Source organism: Heliangelus exortis, chromosome 10 (genome assembly GCF_036169615.1).
Source record: "Heliangelus exortis chromosome 10, bHelExo1.hap1, whole genome shotgun sequence".
Taxonomy (NCBI): Eukaryota; Metazoa; Chordata; class Aves; order Apodiformes; family Trochilidae; genus Heliangelus; species Heliangelus exortis.
This window is the reverse complement of record NC_092431.1, coordinates 20,829,602-20,847,677: the sequence shown is the minus strand read 5'-3', so window position 1 is coordinate 20,847,677 and position 18,076 is coordinate 20,829,602. Positions and strand designations below refer to the sequence as shown.

The window sequence follows — 18,076 nt, the reverse complement described above, 5'->3', positions numbered from 1 at the left end:
GACACCAGAGTATGAACCTGCTTTGTGTTAGAATCAGTAAATTTGCCACTTTTAACTGCCTTGTTTTTACCTGTTCTTGTTTTCTAGATGTCATTTTGCTGCTAATGGGTGTAAGTAAATTAGACATCTTATACAGAAAGCTTCTCCTCACTAAACTTTTCATCAGAGGATGGGGAAAGCCAGAGGATCTGAAAAGGTGACTTGTTAAATAATAGCAGCATAAGCAGTACCTTTTATTACAAGAAAAAAAAAACCCCAAACCCTTGTGCTACCAACACTTGTTACTATCCTGTATTAAAAAAATATATCGTTAATTTTGTTCAGGAAGTCATGTTTTATACTGAGGGAGGAAGTAGATTTGAAAGAAATCTTAAAGGAATTTGCTACATCTTTGTATTTAAAGAGGCTCTTCCTGAGAAAAGGTATAACTATCCAGTTATATTTTTCACATCTGTGATGGCATACTGGAAGCAACATCTCTGAAAAGTGTTTTCTAGAAACAGGATTTGCTGAATTTTTGCAGAGGGATTGTTCTATTAACATTAAAGAGGATCTTGTTAGCTTTAACTTAATTAGCTTTAAAAGCATAAGATGTAATCAGAAGCTTTTCTCGTATTTCAAAGTACAAAACACATTCTTTTTATGTATTTTCTGGTTTGTTGTTAGTTTCTAGTAAAAGTAACACCTGGAAGTTGGCCGCTTGCATTTCTTAAATTTAAAAATTGGATTAATTATATATGCTTTACATCATGTAGTATTTAAATAGAAAATTATAAGTAATAAAATTTAATAAAATTAAATAATGTAATTTTTATTTATTTGAAAATCAATAAAGATTCTTTTAAAAAAGGAATTAAAATTTTATTCACTGTGGATAGCAGTAGAAATATGTGGGAGTCTGTTTTTTGTTTTTAAATCCAAGTGAAACAGCTCATCTTGAAATTGCACTTGGATTGCTTTGTATGTCTTTCTCCAGTTGATTTTTCTCTTAAAATACCAGGCTTCCCTGCAACATGAGAATGTTGGATTTTTAAAATGCTTTGTTTATTTCTGTTGGAATAAGGAAAAAAGAATTCTGTTTTGATCGAGCATTTGTGTGTTCTGTTAAATGTGTGTGTTTACCCAAAATGGGGTATTTTAATGTTATCAAAGCTTTCTCTTAAAAACTTTCAGGTTCTTGGTAACAACTCTTTTGCCACCTATACAGGGGGACTTGTGACTAACCCTGTTAGCTACTGCAGTGCTAGCCAGGGCTTTTCTCCTGCACGGGGTCACACTTAAGTCAAACAGCAAGGAAGAAGCATTGTTGGCAGTACAACTGTGGCTTTAAGGTTTTCATAGCCAGGGAGCAGGTCTCTTGTGAGATCAAAAGGCATGAAGGAAGCATGAGGCAGGCTTGCTGGTCTGAAAAGTAGAAGAAAACTTTGTTCTAAGTATTTACCTGGAAAGGGAAGAAGATGAGCTGTTCCCCAGCAGCCTGGCTTCACCTAGATGAGGAGCACCAGCTCCTGATTCCTCCTGCTGCCTAGCAGGAGGAGCACCACTCCCTAATATACATGCCCTGTCATGCCAGAAACAGTGTCCACATCAGTTTTGGGGGGGTTTTGTTTGGTTTGGGTTGGGTTTTTTGTTTGTTTGGTTTGATTTGTTTTGTTTTTTAAGCTGGTCCCTGTGAGGTTCCATAAGGAGAAGTTACTACATTTTTTTTTGTACTTCCAGCATTAGCTGAGACTGGCTGATATTACAGACTGCCCTGCCTAGATGTAATCTGAAGTTTTATGTGCACACCCTTGATATGGTGACTTGATACTAATGCTTTATCCTCAGCTCATTAGCAGGAGTTGAAATTGCTCAATACATGCAAGTTTTAGCTTTTAGTGTCCTCATAATTACAGAATAAATACATAAATGCAGTATTTTTGAGTGTTTAGTTTAAAGCAAAACGTATCCATTTAGCTCACCCTCCACACGTGTATCATACCTTTACCCTTATTTTCTCAGGAATACATAATACACTTGCTATTCCATATATAAGAAAAGGCAGTGCTATGTAGTAGAGCTCTTTTTGATGTGTAGGTAAACTGGATTTTCTTTCCACCTTTCTGGTTTGGTTTCCTTTGGTGTTGGAAAGGTGAACAGATCATTGCTGCTGTATAATTGTTCTGTGCTTTCCACTGAAACTGTGGGGTCTAGTTGGTCAAGTACCACTGGTGTGTGTGTTTACAACCATAAGTTATGAGCAAATTATTCTTACAGAGAGTATTTAAGGTTGAGAGGGACATCTTGGGAACATCTAGACCAAATCCTTGTTTGAAAGCAAGTTAACTTCCTCTCAGTGGTAGACCCACCTTCTTCCAACTATCAACCTCACCCTTAGCTTGTGTCATTCATTACATTTCCTAAGTGCTGCTAGTGACTTTTTTCTAGCTGGACTTCAGGTCTTTGACAAGTACTCTTTGATGCTGACAGTCCAGCCTGCTTTTCACCCATTAAATCTGTTTTGTATCAGTGTGGCTACAAGGATGTGTAAGTGTAGGAGGTTCCTATGTCTTAATTTGGCCCTGAAAAAATGACTTAAATTTTCAACATATCAAGAGTTAAATACTATTGAAGATCTGTGCAATCACAGGCGATCACCAGAGCCTTTTGTGTTCAGTTGGTTGGTTTTGGGTTGGGGTTCTTTTGTGTGGTTTTTGTTGTTGGTTTTTTGTTTGTGTGTTTGTTCTTGTTTTTCTGTTGGTTTTTTGGTTGGTTGGTTTTCGTTTTTGTAACATAGCCTGATTAATCTGTAAATGCAAAGCTGGCTTCTTATTTTCTTTGTGGCTTTCTTTAGCTCCTGGAATTTTATGTATATCTATGTTTTCTCTTTTTTTAGATTAAAATTTGAATCTTCTCTACTTGTTTCCTTTCAACAGAATATTTGAATTCAGAAAGCTAATTGGGAACAGGGAAAAATGCCAGACCCTGGTTTCAAAAGATTACCCAGTGTTCATTGACAAGGTACTTCAAAGCAAGAGGTGATGCAGTTTAACTACATTTATTTTCCTGATGGTGTTTAAGGGTGAAATCAACTTAATAATTACCAGGCTGCTTTTATGGGATAGAAGAACTGAGTCATGGTGTCTGTGGATCTACACTGTCCTGATGTTTGACATGATCACAGCAAGGCTTATTTTGGGATTGGCAACCAGGGACTTAGGTTAGGGACAGCACAGAGAGGAGGTGATGAATCTACATCTGAAGATGTTCAGTTAGCTTTTGCTGATCACCAGTTTTATAACTGACTTCAGAGGTGTTCCCAGTATCAAGAAAAGGACATTAGAATTTATCTGTTAGGGTAGAGGAAGTGAGACCGGAGAGGCAGAAGAAATCAACACAATGCAAGATCTCAAATACTCTTGATTGGAAAAAGGAGGCCCTGTGCTTCCAAGTGGTGTAATCACTGCCCTGAAGAATTTTCAATTTAGAAAGTGGGAGTAATAAGTCAGAAGTGTGGAGTAGTTCTGGAGTCAAATAAATGCACCGGTGGTCAGTGCTGTGGAAATGTAAACACTTTTAACAGACCTTTAACAGGTCTTTTAATAAAAACAGAATTTGAAACCTTTTGACTGTGTTGATACACCTGTGTCCCTGTATTTGAAACAGACCTCAGGTTTGGGTTCTTTCAGTACATTCCTGTCCTGTAATAATTACTTTAAGAGACTGGCTTTCAGAGCAAGTTAGACACTGATATGAAATTGCTGCTGTCACACCATTCTCTCCATAGGTTGAGGAGCAGTCTGACTGTAGAATCTTGGAGGGACACTTCATTTCCCCATTGGCTCATTGTGTCCCAGGGATCCTACCAGTTGAATCTCTTGTAGCAAGGTAAGAGAAACCAAGTGGTGTTTCCTTTCTGAAACTGGAACATAAATAAAAATGCTCTGTAAGTAGTTTTACTGTGAAGCTGATTCGTCGTAATACAAATTATTGTAAAATATTTCAGACTGGTTTTTTTAATCATAAAATGATATGGTTGGTATATAAAGTGTTGAAATAGATTTTTAACCTCAAAAGCAAATATAAATCTTACTTAAGTAATAGCTTAATCTGTGCATAAGTAATTATTTTTTGAGTGTAGAAATCATGTTGCACAAAGCTATGGAATACCCTGGGGTTTTAATTTTTTTTTTTTTTTTCCCCTCCAATTAGAAGAATGCTGGACATGAAGGATACTATAGCCAGGGCAGTAGCTGTTTTTTTTATATTTAGCAGGAGAAGCATTTTATATGAAAATATAATTTTTTTTTTTATATTGTGTTTGAAGGCACATTGTGTTTGAAGGAACCATTGAAGCCTTCCATTTTCTTTGGATATTGTATGTCAGCTCAAGTTTCTATGGGCATTGCCAATTTTATCAGTATTGCTGGTTGATGTTTTTATGCATATTTAAAGATGTAACACTAAAAAATGTCAGAAATAGTTTGATAGTCAAAATATCAGTTGTCTTCCACTTCTCTATGGGTTAGAGAAAGAACCTGCCCCTTAATGTTATTGGACTACTTCACACACTATACTGGAAAATACAGTATATGGATTGTTTCCTTATCTGTGTTCTTTTACACAGATTTTCTTTTTCTGTGTTCTTTTTCTTGGTAGTTCAGTAATGCTAATTTTGACACGGGATAGTACTGATGTGGTTCTGAAACGCTTTACAAATTGCCCATAGGATCGCAGTGCATTGTGTGAATGCTTCTTTCCAAAGTGTTAACGCTGTTGTAGGTAAAAGTGCTCCATCTTGTGGGGAAAAGACTAGTGGCTCAAAAGTAAATTTTTTTTCCCAGTAGACTGTAAATAACTGGAGAAGCAGCCAAAGACATTAAGTGGTGGTTGTTGTTGACATTGAATAGCTTCATTGTTTTTTGCTTTGCAGATATTTAAAAAATTTAAATATATTGCTCATTTTAATCTTCAATTTGGGCTGTTGTGCCCTCAGGTGGCAAATAGCAGTGCTGCCTGGCAGAGCTAGCCATACTTGCTTAGAATGCTTTTCATCTGAAATTCCATTTCTCCACTCTGCAAAATTCAAATTGTGATGATGAGGTAGTGGTCTTTTTTAGGAAGCTGATCTTTCTGCCTGGCTGCTTTTCTTGGGTGGCACTTTTTCTGTCCTATTTTTGGATTTCTTTCTTTGTTGGACATGTTTGTGACAAATGATATTGCTGAATTGCCAGCAGTTTGCCTGAATGGTTTATGAAGATACTTCCTCTTTTCTGTCTTTCTGAAAAGAATTAATTTGTCTGGCACAGCTTGTAAATAAACTTAATTTGTTAAAATAGCTGTTTGTTTCTCATAGGTTCCAGTTCATCATCCCCAGAAGATGGAATAGCAAGCACAGGCCTGTATGCATTCATTTAGCAGGCACTGGAGATCATGTGAGTGTGTGAGATGTAAAATTGGTAGTTATCAAGACACTGAATGACCAGACTTAATCTTAACATATGTTTGTACATCTGATCTGTAGCACTTCTGGAGGAGACGCACGTTAATGGCACGCCCGATGATTAAAGAAGCTTGTATGGCTTCCCTACTGCTAGAAAATCCATATTATATCCTTTTGTGGGATCAATCTTCTTTCCAGAAGACAGAAACTTACCACACTGGCACAATACCAACGTCATGGATAAATTTTTTTTAAGTGGATTTTTCAGTGGAGAGAAGGAAAGAGCAAAGTATGACAGTTGCATGAAACACAATGTGGGACACAGTTAATAGAATATGCTACTTCTACAACAAGTATTGCTTTTCTGGTTTTCCTGAAAATATCTTCTTCAGCTTCTTACCATAGTCATTAGAGAAAGAGTTCTGAAATGGATGTGTGTACTGATCAAAGTACTGATGAGATTCCTGTAGCTATGGCAGAGTGAAAACTCTACATCATGCTGTGTGACTTAGGAATGTATTAATGATGCCTTCTGGTCTCAAATGCAGCCCTTTGGTACCTTGGGTACTTTTGAGAAACTTTATGCCATCATTTAAGGTTTGTTTTTTTAAAATGAGTTTAGTTCTGTCCTTCATCAACTCATCAGTAAGTTCCATAGCACTGTTACCCTCTCTGATTACATAGGATCTCTGGGTACACTTTTTTTCCTACCTGTACACCAGACAAAAGTAAGATCTTATGTTGCAAACTACATCATCAAACCACGTTTAACTTGATACAGTTCCAGTTAGACATTTGAAATTCAAGTTCCAAATTTTAATTAATCAGTGTGCTATATATGCATATGATTTATTTTATTTCACTTTATTTTTGGTTTTAATTGCCAGTTTTTAGAAAGAGATGTTTTACTTTCTTTAACTTGAGTCTTCTACATGGCAGTAGAAAACCTAAGGATCAGTTGTAAGTATTACCATTGCATTTACTGGTATGCTATGTTTATGAAATGCCACTTTTTTTGTTTTATCATGGAGCTCCAAGTAGTTTACATTTGGATAGCTTATTGAGGAAAAAAGTCCCAAGCATGGACAACTTACAAGCTGCTATTGTGAAATTGTCTGCCCCTTCCTAGGCTGCTTTGTCATTTTTTGTGTTAAGGGATCACAGTGATCAGGAAAGTGAGATGAGTGTGAATACAAGCAAGTACCAGTTTATTATTTTCCCGATTCACAGCTGTGCAGGTACAAATGCTGCAGTTGCATTAATCTTTGTTCAGGCAGTGAACTTGCCTGTTAAAATTGCTAAGCTTTTGCTTTTCCAAGGTATTTTAAGGGGACCAGAGTCAGACATGTGAGGAGGTTTCATGTTGCATGTTTGTTAGGCAGTGGAAACTGCAGTATTCAGTATTCTACAGGATTTGGCTCCCTTCATCAGTATCTTAATATGAATTTTGGAGCCTAATTTAGGCAGTCCTGCTTTTTCTTGCATTTCACATTTCCCAAACCACTGGAGTATAAACAGAATTACACAGCATATGTGTCTGAGGCCAAAATATGGTTTTAGTCTACCAGTATTTCTTAAACTCCAAATAAAAGTTGGTTGTTTTAATCCTTTTTAGTCCTAACTTATTTAACAAACATGAGTAGAAGACACATGGTGATTTACTTTTAAAGCTGAAATTCTCAAACCTGCCCATTCTATTAGGACTTCACCATGAGCACTCTCTCACACTACTTTAGATATTCTAGATTTTATTTAGATGTCAGCATTTGGATTTCCTAAATCAAAAAGCTTTAAAAAAAATTGCTTTTAAGGAGAAAATTGTAGTTTGAAAGAGGTTTCTAGGTTTTTTCAAAAGCAGATGATGTCTTTTATTTTAACACAAGAACCACTTTAAAAAAAAAAAGTTAATTACTTTTATTAGCTGATTGTTGTAAATTTTTTAAATAGGAAATCTGCTTAAACATACTCAAATGAACTACTGCATTTATAAGTGTTGGATTATAGGAAAATGAGCAGCTGGAGAGGGCTGAGGAGTCTCATAACAAAGCTGTAGGAAAGAATTACATTAGCTCAGGAATACTGGTCTGCAGCAGCTCTGTTCATTTTTCCTGTGACTTGCAGAGTAGGCTTTGTCCCTGTGCTTCAGAGTGTCTCAAATGTGATTGTTTGCTGGCAGAAGAGGCCAGCAGCCTCTTGTAACCTGGCTGTGATGCTGAAAATACACAGCCCCCATCCCCAAATTAGAGATTTAGTAATCTGAAATTTTTTTTTTCCACTTTTTAGAGTCCCTCTGATGGTTCAGCTGAATAGCTTTCTACTTTTTTTTTTGTTGTTTTGATTCCTCTGTTTGAATGCTTTGCAGTACATTACATGATTTTCTCAGCACCATGACAAACTTCCCACTTTACAATTTCAGTCTTACAGTGACACTGATGAATGCTTCCAAAGCTGACAAACTGATTGCTCTTCAAATGTTGTGTGCAATTTTTCAGTCATGTAAAACAGGTAAATAAGAAAAAAAAAAAAAAAAGAAAAAACCCCAAAGGATTGTTTCTGCAAATGAGATAGTGTATGGCTAGGACTGTGTCACTTTTATTCTATTTCTAAAGGATCTGTTATAAATTCATAGGACAGAAGATCAGTACTAATGAGATTTTAGTGTTGGTAATATCTGTTTCTAGAAGAGTGGGCTGTTAGTCCTATGTTAGGAGCTTAGCAGGTGTCTATTCCTCATCCTTATTTAGATGAAAATGTAGGAGTGCCAGAGGATCTGATGTTTTTCTCCTGTTGCATCAACAGGAGTTCAGCTCCAGAATTCTCTGGGGCATGTGATCAGGCTTTGTTTAAGCATATGTATAGAATGATGGGAAATGTCAAAATGTAATTTTAGAAAATAAATCTTATATTTTCCTTTTTTGGGGGAGAAAAGGAGGTCATGCTTAAAAAATGTCTCGGACCTGTTTGTGATGGGAGGAGCTCTTGTTCTAGAGTCAGCAGCTCTTTTGCACTGGCTAGAGAGAGAAGGCTATGGACCTCTAGGGATGACTGGAATATCCATGGGAGGACATGTAAGCTTTTATATTTCCTGTTCATTAATTTTTGTTTTAACTCCTTATTTTATCATTTAGCCTACAGAAATAATTCATTTTATAGTGTTGCTCTCACAAGTACTTTAAAATAAACATTTAGAGAAAAAAATTGTTGGTAATTCTGATGTTGTGTGGTGCTGAATTAGTATAATCCTGAATCAGTACAGTCAGATCATAGAGCCCTTTGTCAGGCATCTCCTGACAGGCTTAATATGAATTTAAGCTTCTCACATAATTATGTTTTTTTCCCACAATGTGGGAAGAATAATGTTGTCTGAAAGAAGATGTGTATTGATCAGTCTCCCTCTTTTCCTCCATTCTTCTTGCTTAAAATTTTATGTTTCAATGCACTGTGTGAAATGCCTCCTGTGTGGAGGCATGTTGTAACTTTTAGTGCCAGTTCTGTTCTCAACTCATCTGTTTTTCCCTGATCATTGGTACTGATCAGAGATTTCTGTGATGCAGTGGATAACATTTTGTGTACAACACTGTGCATATTTAAATAAAAAACAGCAGTGTATCAGTAAAATTCTAGAAATAATAATAAAAAGTTACTGCCTGTGTCTCCACAGATAAGCATTGGTCTGTGAGACAGATAAAGCTTATTTAAACATACCTCCCTTTTGCTGATCCTTGTTTGTTTGCTGTTAAGAGCTAAGTAAATAATATTGGTAATGGTAGTGTCTGCTGAAAGGAAAATAATTTTCCTCTAAAGCACAATTTGATAATTCTACATGTTGTAAAAATACAAAACACTCTTGACTTACATAAATATATAGAATATATATATATAATATAATATAGAATTTTAAGTAGTGCTGTAGATTGCCTTCATTTTGCCTTGAAATAAGCTTGCAAGAGCTTGATGAAAAGGCTTTGTATATGGTTTTTCATGGTTTTAAACATCTAAAAGGTCAGAATAAATATTCCATTGGACGTTCTTATAGCTAAAAAAAACCCCATTCAGCCTTGAAATTAGTCCTGTTCTGGGAAATGTTTATGATTGGGGAAATTTGGTATCTTCGAAATAGGTAAAAACACATCCATCTGCAAGAGTTCATAACTGCTTTGGCACTGCATGACTGTTTGGTACTGTATAAACAAAGAAACTGAAAGTGAGGGAGATCATTTTTCCATAATAAGTGCTTTTGATCCTAGATGGCTTCCCTGGCAGTGACAAACTGGCCTAAACCATTGCCACTGATTCCATGTCTTTCCTGGTCAACAGCCTCTGCAGTCTTTACTACGGTAATTAACATATCATTTATGTTAATGTAATATCATTTATGTTAATATACTACAGTATGGTCAGATGTCTAAGGTTAAAGGTTTGGGCTGGTCTTGTTCACCTCCTCAGTTGGGGCATTTCATCACCTTTCAGCCTCTATAAGTGACTGGTGGCAAAAGCCAGGCCTAGGTTTAGGTAACAGGATGAGGAAGGTAGCACTGAGCTGCCTCAGGGGGTCGTGTTCCAAATGAAGGGCTGGGGCTGGTTTGTGGCACAACAATTAGACTCCTGGGCTGAGCCTGGCTTCAATAATTGGGTGATAATGCTGCTGCTACCATGAGGGGTGCCTCTTTTCACTACTGCTGCCAGAGCAGGTGAACAAGTAGACTGGCTTTGGTGGCCATCATTGGTGTAGCCCAGTCTAGGTGTGTGTAAACCCCAAGTGGGACTGTCTTCTGCCTCTTTTTCACTTTTTGTTTTGTTTGTTCTTAAAGGGGTGTGGGTTTCCATACCCTCTCTTATGGTATGTGCTCATGATTTGGTTACAATAATTTTAAGGGCTGTATGGAAATGTGAGAAGAAGTCCACAGGAAAAATCACATTGCAGAGAGCAACAGATCTGTTTTCTCTGTACTTTGTCATTTTAGAATGATCTCTGAGTTTTACTTGGTGCTTGTGTTTATAATCCCAGGGTGTGTTGAGCAAGGCAGTGAACTGGAGAGAGCTAGAGAAACAGTATTTTACAGAAACTGTTTATGAAGAAGAGATCATTCAAATGCTTGAATACTGTGGAGTAAGTACTGTTTATTTACTAATATTTACACATGCTACTCTAACATATAATGTAAATTCTTTTTTATTTCCATTAAAAGTAGCGAATTGTTACCCAAAACTTGTTTGTCTGTTTTTCCTTGTGTTTTGGATAAATTTAATATTTGAAGAAAAACCTTCTGAGAAGCAGAAGCTAATATTTTGGTTGTATAATGTGTGTTAAGTGTAGCACTTGCAACAGCTTTTTTCTGTGACCACACTTAGTGTAATTTGAAGCATAAAACTAATTAAATCAGAACATTGAAACTGTAGATAATATTTCCCATTAACTGGCTTTATATTTGGGAAAACCACTAATAGCCTGGAGCATGAATATAAAAATATTATGTATTGCCCTTCGAGGCAGTTACTTCACTGCTGGAGATTATTTTTAATATGTAGCAACATTAAGTTACTATTCCAATTTGTTTAGAGTGCTGGGTCGGTGTATTTTTGGTTTGAGGTGTGATGCCAGCCCTTCTCTCTTCTTCAGGCATGTATTGCACAGGTAGTTAGAGTAAACATGAGGTAGAGCTTTTGCAACCAGCTTCTTGCTCCTTACACAATATAATTTGTAGCCTGCATATTTTTTTGACATTTTCTTGGCTCCTTCTGACAAGAGTTGAAAAGCTCTTCCCAAGGGGAATTTCATTACCTCAGCTCTCTTCCAGATTGGAGTGATAGTTTTTTGAGAACTGCTTATGTGTTGCAACACTGCCTTCTAGCCAATTCTGATAATTAACTTTTTGCCTAAGATTCTTTGCTTTGTGATAGTTCTTTTTCAAATACTTTATGACAGGAAAGGAGGGGCTGAAGTGGAGGTAATTACTCAGGCACTTGCCATTTTTAAGTGAAATACACTCCAGGGACACTGATGGAAAAGAAGAAAGATTTCAAGATTCTCAGTTTTTCTAGCATTTAGAGACAGCAGAATTTTCAGTCCTAAACCTAATGTTAGATCTGGTCACACGTTTATTGCTCTTGCCTGTGTTTCTTCATGTCTATGAAAAATTGCTTTAAATGTTAATTTATTCATACTTTGCCAAAAATATGTTACTGCTCTTTTGGGAGTGGAAAAACCACCTGAGAAATTAATAGATTTTAATGCTATCTTCCCAGAAATTACTGCAACTATAAATTTAGAGATAAATACAGAATTAGAAAAAACACAAACATCTGTATCATAAACTATTACATATAAGTCCTTCCTTATATTAAATTATCAAGAGGTTATGATGATCAGGATATAATTAATTGAGTGACATGTAGGCTGAAAATAGCAATTACTGTAAGCAGTGTTGTTTCTGCCTTTTTTTTTTTTTTTTTAAATAGTGAGTTGATCTTATTTTTAAGATTAACCAACTGGTTTAAAGAGCAACCCACAATAAGTGACCTCTTGTCTTTGTTTAGACGGATTCTTTCAAGATGGGACAAGACTTTGTTAAAAATTTCCCTGACAGTGTGGACAGTCTTGTGGATGTGGATGTGACTTCCAGGATGTTTGACTTGGATTCCTCAGACAAGACTGTGTCTAAAGAGGCTGTTCACAGCTTTACCACAAATAAAAGTGCCTCATCAGAAAGACTGTTAATACAGGATTCACCTCAGATGCAGTCTATAAATCAAACATTTTCAACCAGTGTCAGTAAAAATCTAACCAGCCCACAAGAACACAGGATAAATAAAAGAAGAAAGAGTGACACTTTACAGAGAGAATCCTTACGGTTCATGAAAGGAGTAATGGATGAATGTACCCATGTAGCTAATTTCTCAGGTGAGTATTTATTTGTTTTAACGTGCTGTTAGGAAAACTGAATAAAATACTGTGGAAGAAAAAGTATTTTCTTCATTCTCCATTCTCCAAGCCTGATATCCTCTTAGCTGAAATAGGGAAAACACCACGAGTGTTATTCAATACCATCTGTTTATCATTCCATTTCTTGATTGTTTTCTATTTCTTCTTGATGGTCAGCTAGTGATAATGTGAATTAAAGTTTTGCCTTTCATTATCTTTTCTCATTTCTCTCTGCCATGCTGTGGCTATTTTCTGACATGAGTTAGAGCAAATTTGTATTATTAAAAAAAAAAAAAAGACAATAGATATGTGATTCCTAGTAATATCTAGATCTAATTAATCTGCTAATAAGGTTTTCAAGCAGATTGAAGTAAATCTCAAAGCAGAAATCTTCAGAAAGTAGCCTCCATAGCTGAGAACCAAGCTTGAATGATACTTAGAGACATGTGTGACCAGTAGGAATGCACAGAGGTCCTTCTGGAACAATGCAGACTGGTGAATAGGATGTTTCCTAAGACAGGCACAGCATACAGAGGGAGCTGTAGCCCAAGGAACCTTAAATGTAATGAACCTGGGTTTTTTTGGCATCCAGGACAGATCCATTTCAGCTGCCCACTTGCAGGCAAATGCAAACAAGTGACTTCTTCCTGGAGCCAACTGGAAGAGTTTTGCTGGAGTGGGGTCTTGGCACTGCTGGTGTGGTGATCCATTCAGACAAAATGGTCCAACTCTGCATACCCACTGAGGACTCTCAGTGGGCCCTAGACATACTTTTATTTCACACAGGTTCCTGACAGAGTTTTCTTTGAATATCAAAACATTGTTGATACTGAGACCACTGTGCCACCTCACTTTTGAGTTCTGGCATTCAATACTCCACTGGTAAATGCTAAAAAAAAATAAATAAAAATCCTAAGTTTTCTACACTAACATATATTTCTTGACTTGGACAATGTCCCAGATCACTGCTAGCTGGTGATGTTTTGTGAAAAATACCACTCTTTCAGAAGATGTAAAGAAAACTGTAAACTTCATTCCAAGTACTGACGTTCTTTTTTTATCTCAACACTTAATCCAGGTATCACTTAGCTAAAGCATTGACCTTTCTTGAAACTCCAGAGGATCTGTGGTCCTAGTGTATTTGTCATAGTGATGTAGGTTTTCATGTCACCTGTCTTCCAGGTGTCTTCAGCCTCATGCTTCCCCTGCCAGGGTATCCTTGGAATGTGTCTGGGGAGGGGCTTCAAAGACTGCCCAACATTCAGATATCATGGAAAGCTGAATGCAAAACTAGGATCTGTCTTAGCATTACTTATCCTCTATACATCATCTGCCATAAAATGAGAGGGTCTAAATTATTTGTGACACCCTATTTTTAAACGTTTTGGCTTGTCACTATTTACTATATGACTTTTTTTTGTGAAGAGAGAAGTGTTCTGTGATGAATGTAATTTTGTTGTTACTTTTCCCAAGATCATTTTGGTGTTATTCCTGTTCACCAGTAATCAGATAATTCTGCTTATGAGTAATAAGTATATATAACAATGTGCTGGGCTTTTTATGTATAAGTAAAACATATGAAACAGAAAAGAAACAGAACATACACTGCCCTTTGTCTGACCTCATGTGAGAAGTTGTTTCTTCTCTCCTTCAGGAAAAAACTATGTGAAGCTTCTGCTCTTCTGATTTCAAATGTCTGCTGTTTCTTTTCACTGGAAAAAAAAAAGGCATTTCAGAAAAATTACCTGAATTACATAGAGTTCTGTTGTTAAGGGAGAAGACAGTTCTCCTGTAATTTCTTGGAGTCTTGAGAGTTTTCTGCTTTAAGGCAGGGAAGAGGGATTAATAGTTTGCTTTTCTACTGATGGCCTCACTTCTGTAATGTCAAAAACCAGAGAAATTCTACCGGAGCTTAAAAAAATATTTTTTTTTAATTAAAACTTAGAATGATTTTATTTTCTTTTAAAAAATAATCTCTTTACAACTGAAATTTCAGCTAACGTGTTCCTTTCTTTAGATTAATTCTGTTTTGATTTGTTTTTTCCTCAGTTCCAGTTGACCCAAGTTTAATCATAGTTGTGCAGGCTAAGGAGGATGCCTACATTCCTCGAACTGGGGTTCGCAGTCTGCAAGAAATCTGGCCTGGATGTGAAATCAGGTATCTGGATGGAGGCCATATCAGTGCCTACCTTTTCAAACAAGGACTGTTTAGGTAAGGCAGACTTATAAATTGTTGAGAGCTTAATACCATAATTTTGAGACATATTTTTTCCTCTAAAAATAAGTCTATAGTTCGTCGTAACATCAAATACTGCTTTGAACAAGTTATCAGATCTCAAGTAATTGAAAGAGAATGCCTGATTCCATTTTATGAACAAAAATAAGATGCAGCACAGCTTGGATTGTTCAGTAAGCCTGTGGAAAGAGAATTATCCTCCTTATTTGTATTTTCCTATAAAAGCTTTCAGTTATTGTGTTCACTGGACACTAGAAATTATTTTTTAAGCATTGATTGCTTGTATTGTATTGTGCAGCTGGTGGCTTTTTGCAGTTATTGTCTTCTTAGTATTAAAAAACCCCACACAATTGAAGATGACAATTAAAATACAAGCCTGGCTGCAAATGAGTAGTACTTACATGAATTCCTGCCTTAATAATACTAGATGCTGACTTTCTGGAGACAGTTAAATCAATCAGTTATATAAATGCAGTTCCTTAGTTTTTGGAACTTAAATACTTTTGCTGTTAATTTTAAAATCTAAGGAATAATGAAGACTGTATATCCCATTTAGAAAGTCTTAAGCAGCAACAAAAAGGAGAAGCAATATACCAGGTTAAGGTATATTAGTCAACAGCTTGCTGCTATTTAAAACTTAAGCCTTTATCACAGTTGCTCAAAAATGATAAATTATACGTGTGTCTCTGACTCATTTGTGGACATATTTGAGTGGAAAATTCCTAATTTATTACTATTTGCACTTTTATTAAAGTTGGTAAACAGTCCCACTCCTTGAAGCATAAATATATTACTGGAGTGAAGTGAGAGATCTCAGGAAAAAAGTGAAAGAGAAAAAGCTACTTAATATCCCATTTTTATTGAATGCTCTTTTGAAATTGTTGTAACTTTGTAAATATATTTGTAAATATCTGGAAATAACACCACTTGTGTCTTCCCTTTCCCAAACTACGTGTGATCTTTCTTCTTTGTTTTAGACAAGCAATTTATGACGCATTCAACCGCTTTCTTCAGAAATATGCAGTTTAAAAGTCTTCATAAGGTGTTCAAACTGATAGCATTTTACTTCTGCTTTCTGGAAATCACATTTGGAAAACAAGCCTCTTGCAACGTTGCATAGGAGATCACTGACTTTGTTATAGGTAACAATTATCAGAAATGGTTAAGTATCATCATTACTTGAATTTCAACCAAAAGCTGTTAGTGCATGGACAGTTCCTGTACTTCATGTTTAATCAAGTTGTGTGTTCCTTTAATTCTGAATAATTTCTCAGTTGTGTATCAGTGGAAAACAACCCAATCTAAATATTGAAAGAATGTAAAATTTGCTGTAGGGCTAGGATCCTCTCTTGCATTTGGTGTGTTTCTAGTTTGTTCAGGTACCTTGTTTTCCTCATGCTTCCTTGTGTTGTACTATGGCTTTGCCCTCAGCCTCTTCTTTGTCACTGGTTTTCTCTGTTATCACTTGAAAATGGGCTATAACAGAAAGAGCAGCACAAACCTTGCAAAACGAGGCTTTCAGAACTGAGTGGAGAGAAATATATTTTCATTCAGTGCATCCCTGAGCCTTTTCTGCCACTGTATTAACCCATGCTGTTCCAGAAGGATCCTGTAGCAATTCATTGATCAGCTTCACAAAACTGCAATAAGTGGAAATAAGTCTAGTAATTAATTGTTTACATGCATTGAGTTGAACTGATTGTTTTTCAGATTGTTAGAGGAAATAAAAATGCAATAATATTTCTGTTGAAGCAGTGGCACAAAAAGTCTGGTTCTAAGCAGTTAAATCAACAGCAGATTATATGGTGCTATACAGACTGTTGGAAATACTTCAACAGGTCCTTTTTAAAGTGCACTCAACACTGAAATGCAAAATATCTGTGAGACTAAAGGTTATCAAAACAGTTAAGTTAGCTCCTTATTTTCCAAGGCTGTCACTTTAATTGGATGGAAAATTAAAAAATTATGATTATGAGAGCATTCAAGAAAATCCAGAGTTTGTTGTTTCTTCTTTTAGGATAAAAAATGGTAACAAGTTACAGTAGAGTATAGGATTGTCATGCAGCACCTGTATATGGTATCTCTCCACATCTTATTTTGATGTAATCTCTTGTAACATTATTTTAAAGCTATTTTGCAGAGAAACTGAAAACTGAAACACTTCAATATTAATTGCAGTACAGTAATGACCAGAGTTACCAGAAACAAAAGGAAAAATGTGATTTGTACACCTTTCAAATCAAGCATTTCATTGATCTCTGTGGTTAGTGTAGTGATTTTTAATAGGCAGAAAACGATGCAAAGCAAGCTCAGTTTATGTAAAGATACTCTAGAATTTTAGTCTGACTAAATTTAGTAGAATTTTAGTAGACATGACTACTGACCAGGAAGAAACCATGGTCCACTTGGAAACCAGAGGAGTTGAGGTAAAACTGAAGTGCAACAATTTGTAATAACCCAGATTATTTAACATAGGAGTTTCCTGAAAATGCAGAAGGACTTAAATTATGTTGGAAGTTAAGTTACTTGGTTTTTTCATTATTCTTTAGACAGTGTTGGCTTTGATGTAGAATGGGAAGCAAGTGTCAAACAACTAGCACATTTAAATACAGTAATACACTGAATGTTGGGAAGTTTGAAATCAAATCTAAGCTTACAATTTTAAAATTGAAGGCTTGAATGGTATACTGAAAGATTTATGGGGATTACATTTTACAAGCTTGTTAATCAACTAAGAGTGTTCTACATGACCACTGCCTGCTGTTCCCCAACTTTTATCTCACATTTTAAATGTATTTTTGTGTGCTTTGTCTTGTTTCTGTTGCAGTTATGAGAAAGGGATGTAACTGGTGGCAAGGGAGAGGGCTTGAATAAATGGAAGAGAGAAAAGGCAGATTTTGTAAGGTGGGAAGTAAGCAAGTTCTTCTCTATGCTACAGAGTATAACATGCCAAAGTAAATATTTTCAAAGTGCACAATACTAGGAATTACACAGCTGATGGGAACTTGACATCCTGAGGTTAGTGTTCTGATAATATTACTAACAGGGTTTAACTTGCCAAAAGGGCATACTGTTCACTGAGGCAGCTTTATGCTAATGTATCTCCTGTTTGTGACAGTGTTTTTTGGAATAACTAGTGAAAAGAGTTGTCTCTGACAAGAGTGAGAAATCACACTTTTGCTATGTAACCCAAGTGATGTTGCCAAATATGGAAGCCCAGTAAGAAGTATTAATTTCTCAGGTTAGAATAACAAAAAGGACAAATGAGCTCTGTGGTCTAATTCTGCCAGTTATCAGACACAGGAAGCTATTAGCTGGACTGGGAAGGAGAATTTTTGCTGTGCAAATGTTTTTTAACCTTGGAAAAACTGACTTTTTAAACTACATCTTAAGGTTAAATTCTAGGCAAGCATTGTTAATTATCCATTTTGATGTTAAATGAGAATGTGGTTTTAATCCAGCAATTGCATGAGAAAAATGTTGGAATAAAGTTCCT

The 18,076-nt window shown here is 36.0% G+C and overlaps 1 protein-coding gene across 3 annotated transcripts; it reads left to right on the top strand.

Moving 5' to 3' along the window:
- Positions 1-58: 58 nt before the first annotated feature.
- Positions 59-16,570, top strand: ABHD18 (abhydrolase domain containing 18). 3 transcript variants are annotated; one of them, XM_071753824.1, is made up of 12 exons: positions 59-196; positions 2,916-3,000; positions 3,767-3,867; positions 5,336-5,414; positions 5,504-5,588; positions 6,355-6,382; positions 8,352-8,490; positions 9,670-9,759; positions 10,431-10,532; positions 11,960-12,323; positions 14,394-14,556; positions 15,558-16,570. In XM_071753824.1, exons 1-12 carry the CDS (start codon positions 105-107, stop codon positions 15,607-15,609), a joined length of 1,380 nt encoding a protein of 459 aa, XP_071609925.1. In that variant the 5' UTR covers positions 59-104; the 3' UTR covers positions 15,610-16,570. The 3 variants fall into 3 exon arrangements, with proteins under 3 accessions (XP_071609925.1, XP_071609924.1, XP_071609926.1); XM_071753823.1 differs by having other exon boundaries at positions 5,504-5,598; positions 6,365-6,382; XM_071753825.1 differs by having other exon boundaries at positions 2,916-3,017; positions 5,504-5,598; positions 6,365-6,382.
- Positions 16,571-18,076: the final 1,506 nt, after the last annotated feature.

Excerpts from the sequence above, each read along its gene's own strand:
- ABHD18 (XM_071753824.1), top strand. The coding sequence starts at position 105 with ATGGGTGTAAGTAAATTAGACATCTTATACAGAAAGCTTCTCCTCACT. Across the intron at positions 5,415-5,503 it reads TAGCAGGCACTGGAGATCAT|CACTTCTGGAGGAGACGCAC; the intron begins GTGAGTGTGTGA and ends TCTGATCTGTAG. Across the intron at positions 5,589-6,354 it reads ACTGCTAGAAAATCCATATT|ATGGCAGTAGAAAACCTAAG; the intron begins ATATCCTTTTGT and ends TGAGTCTTCTAC.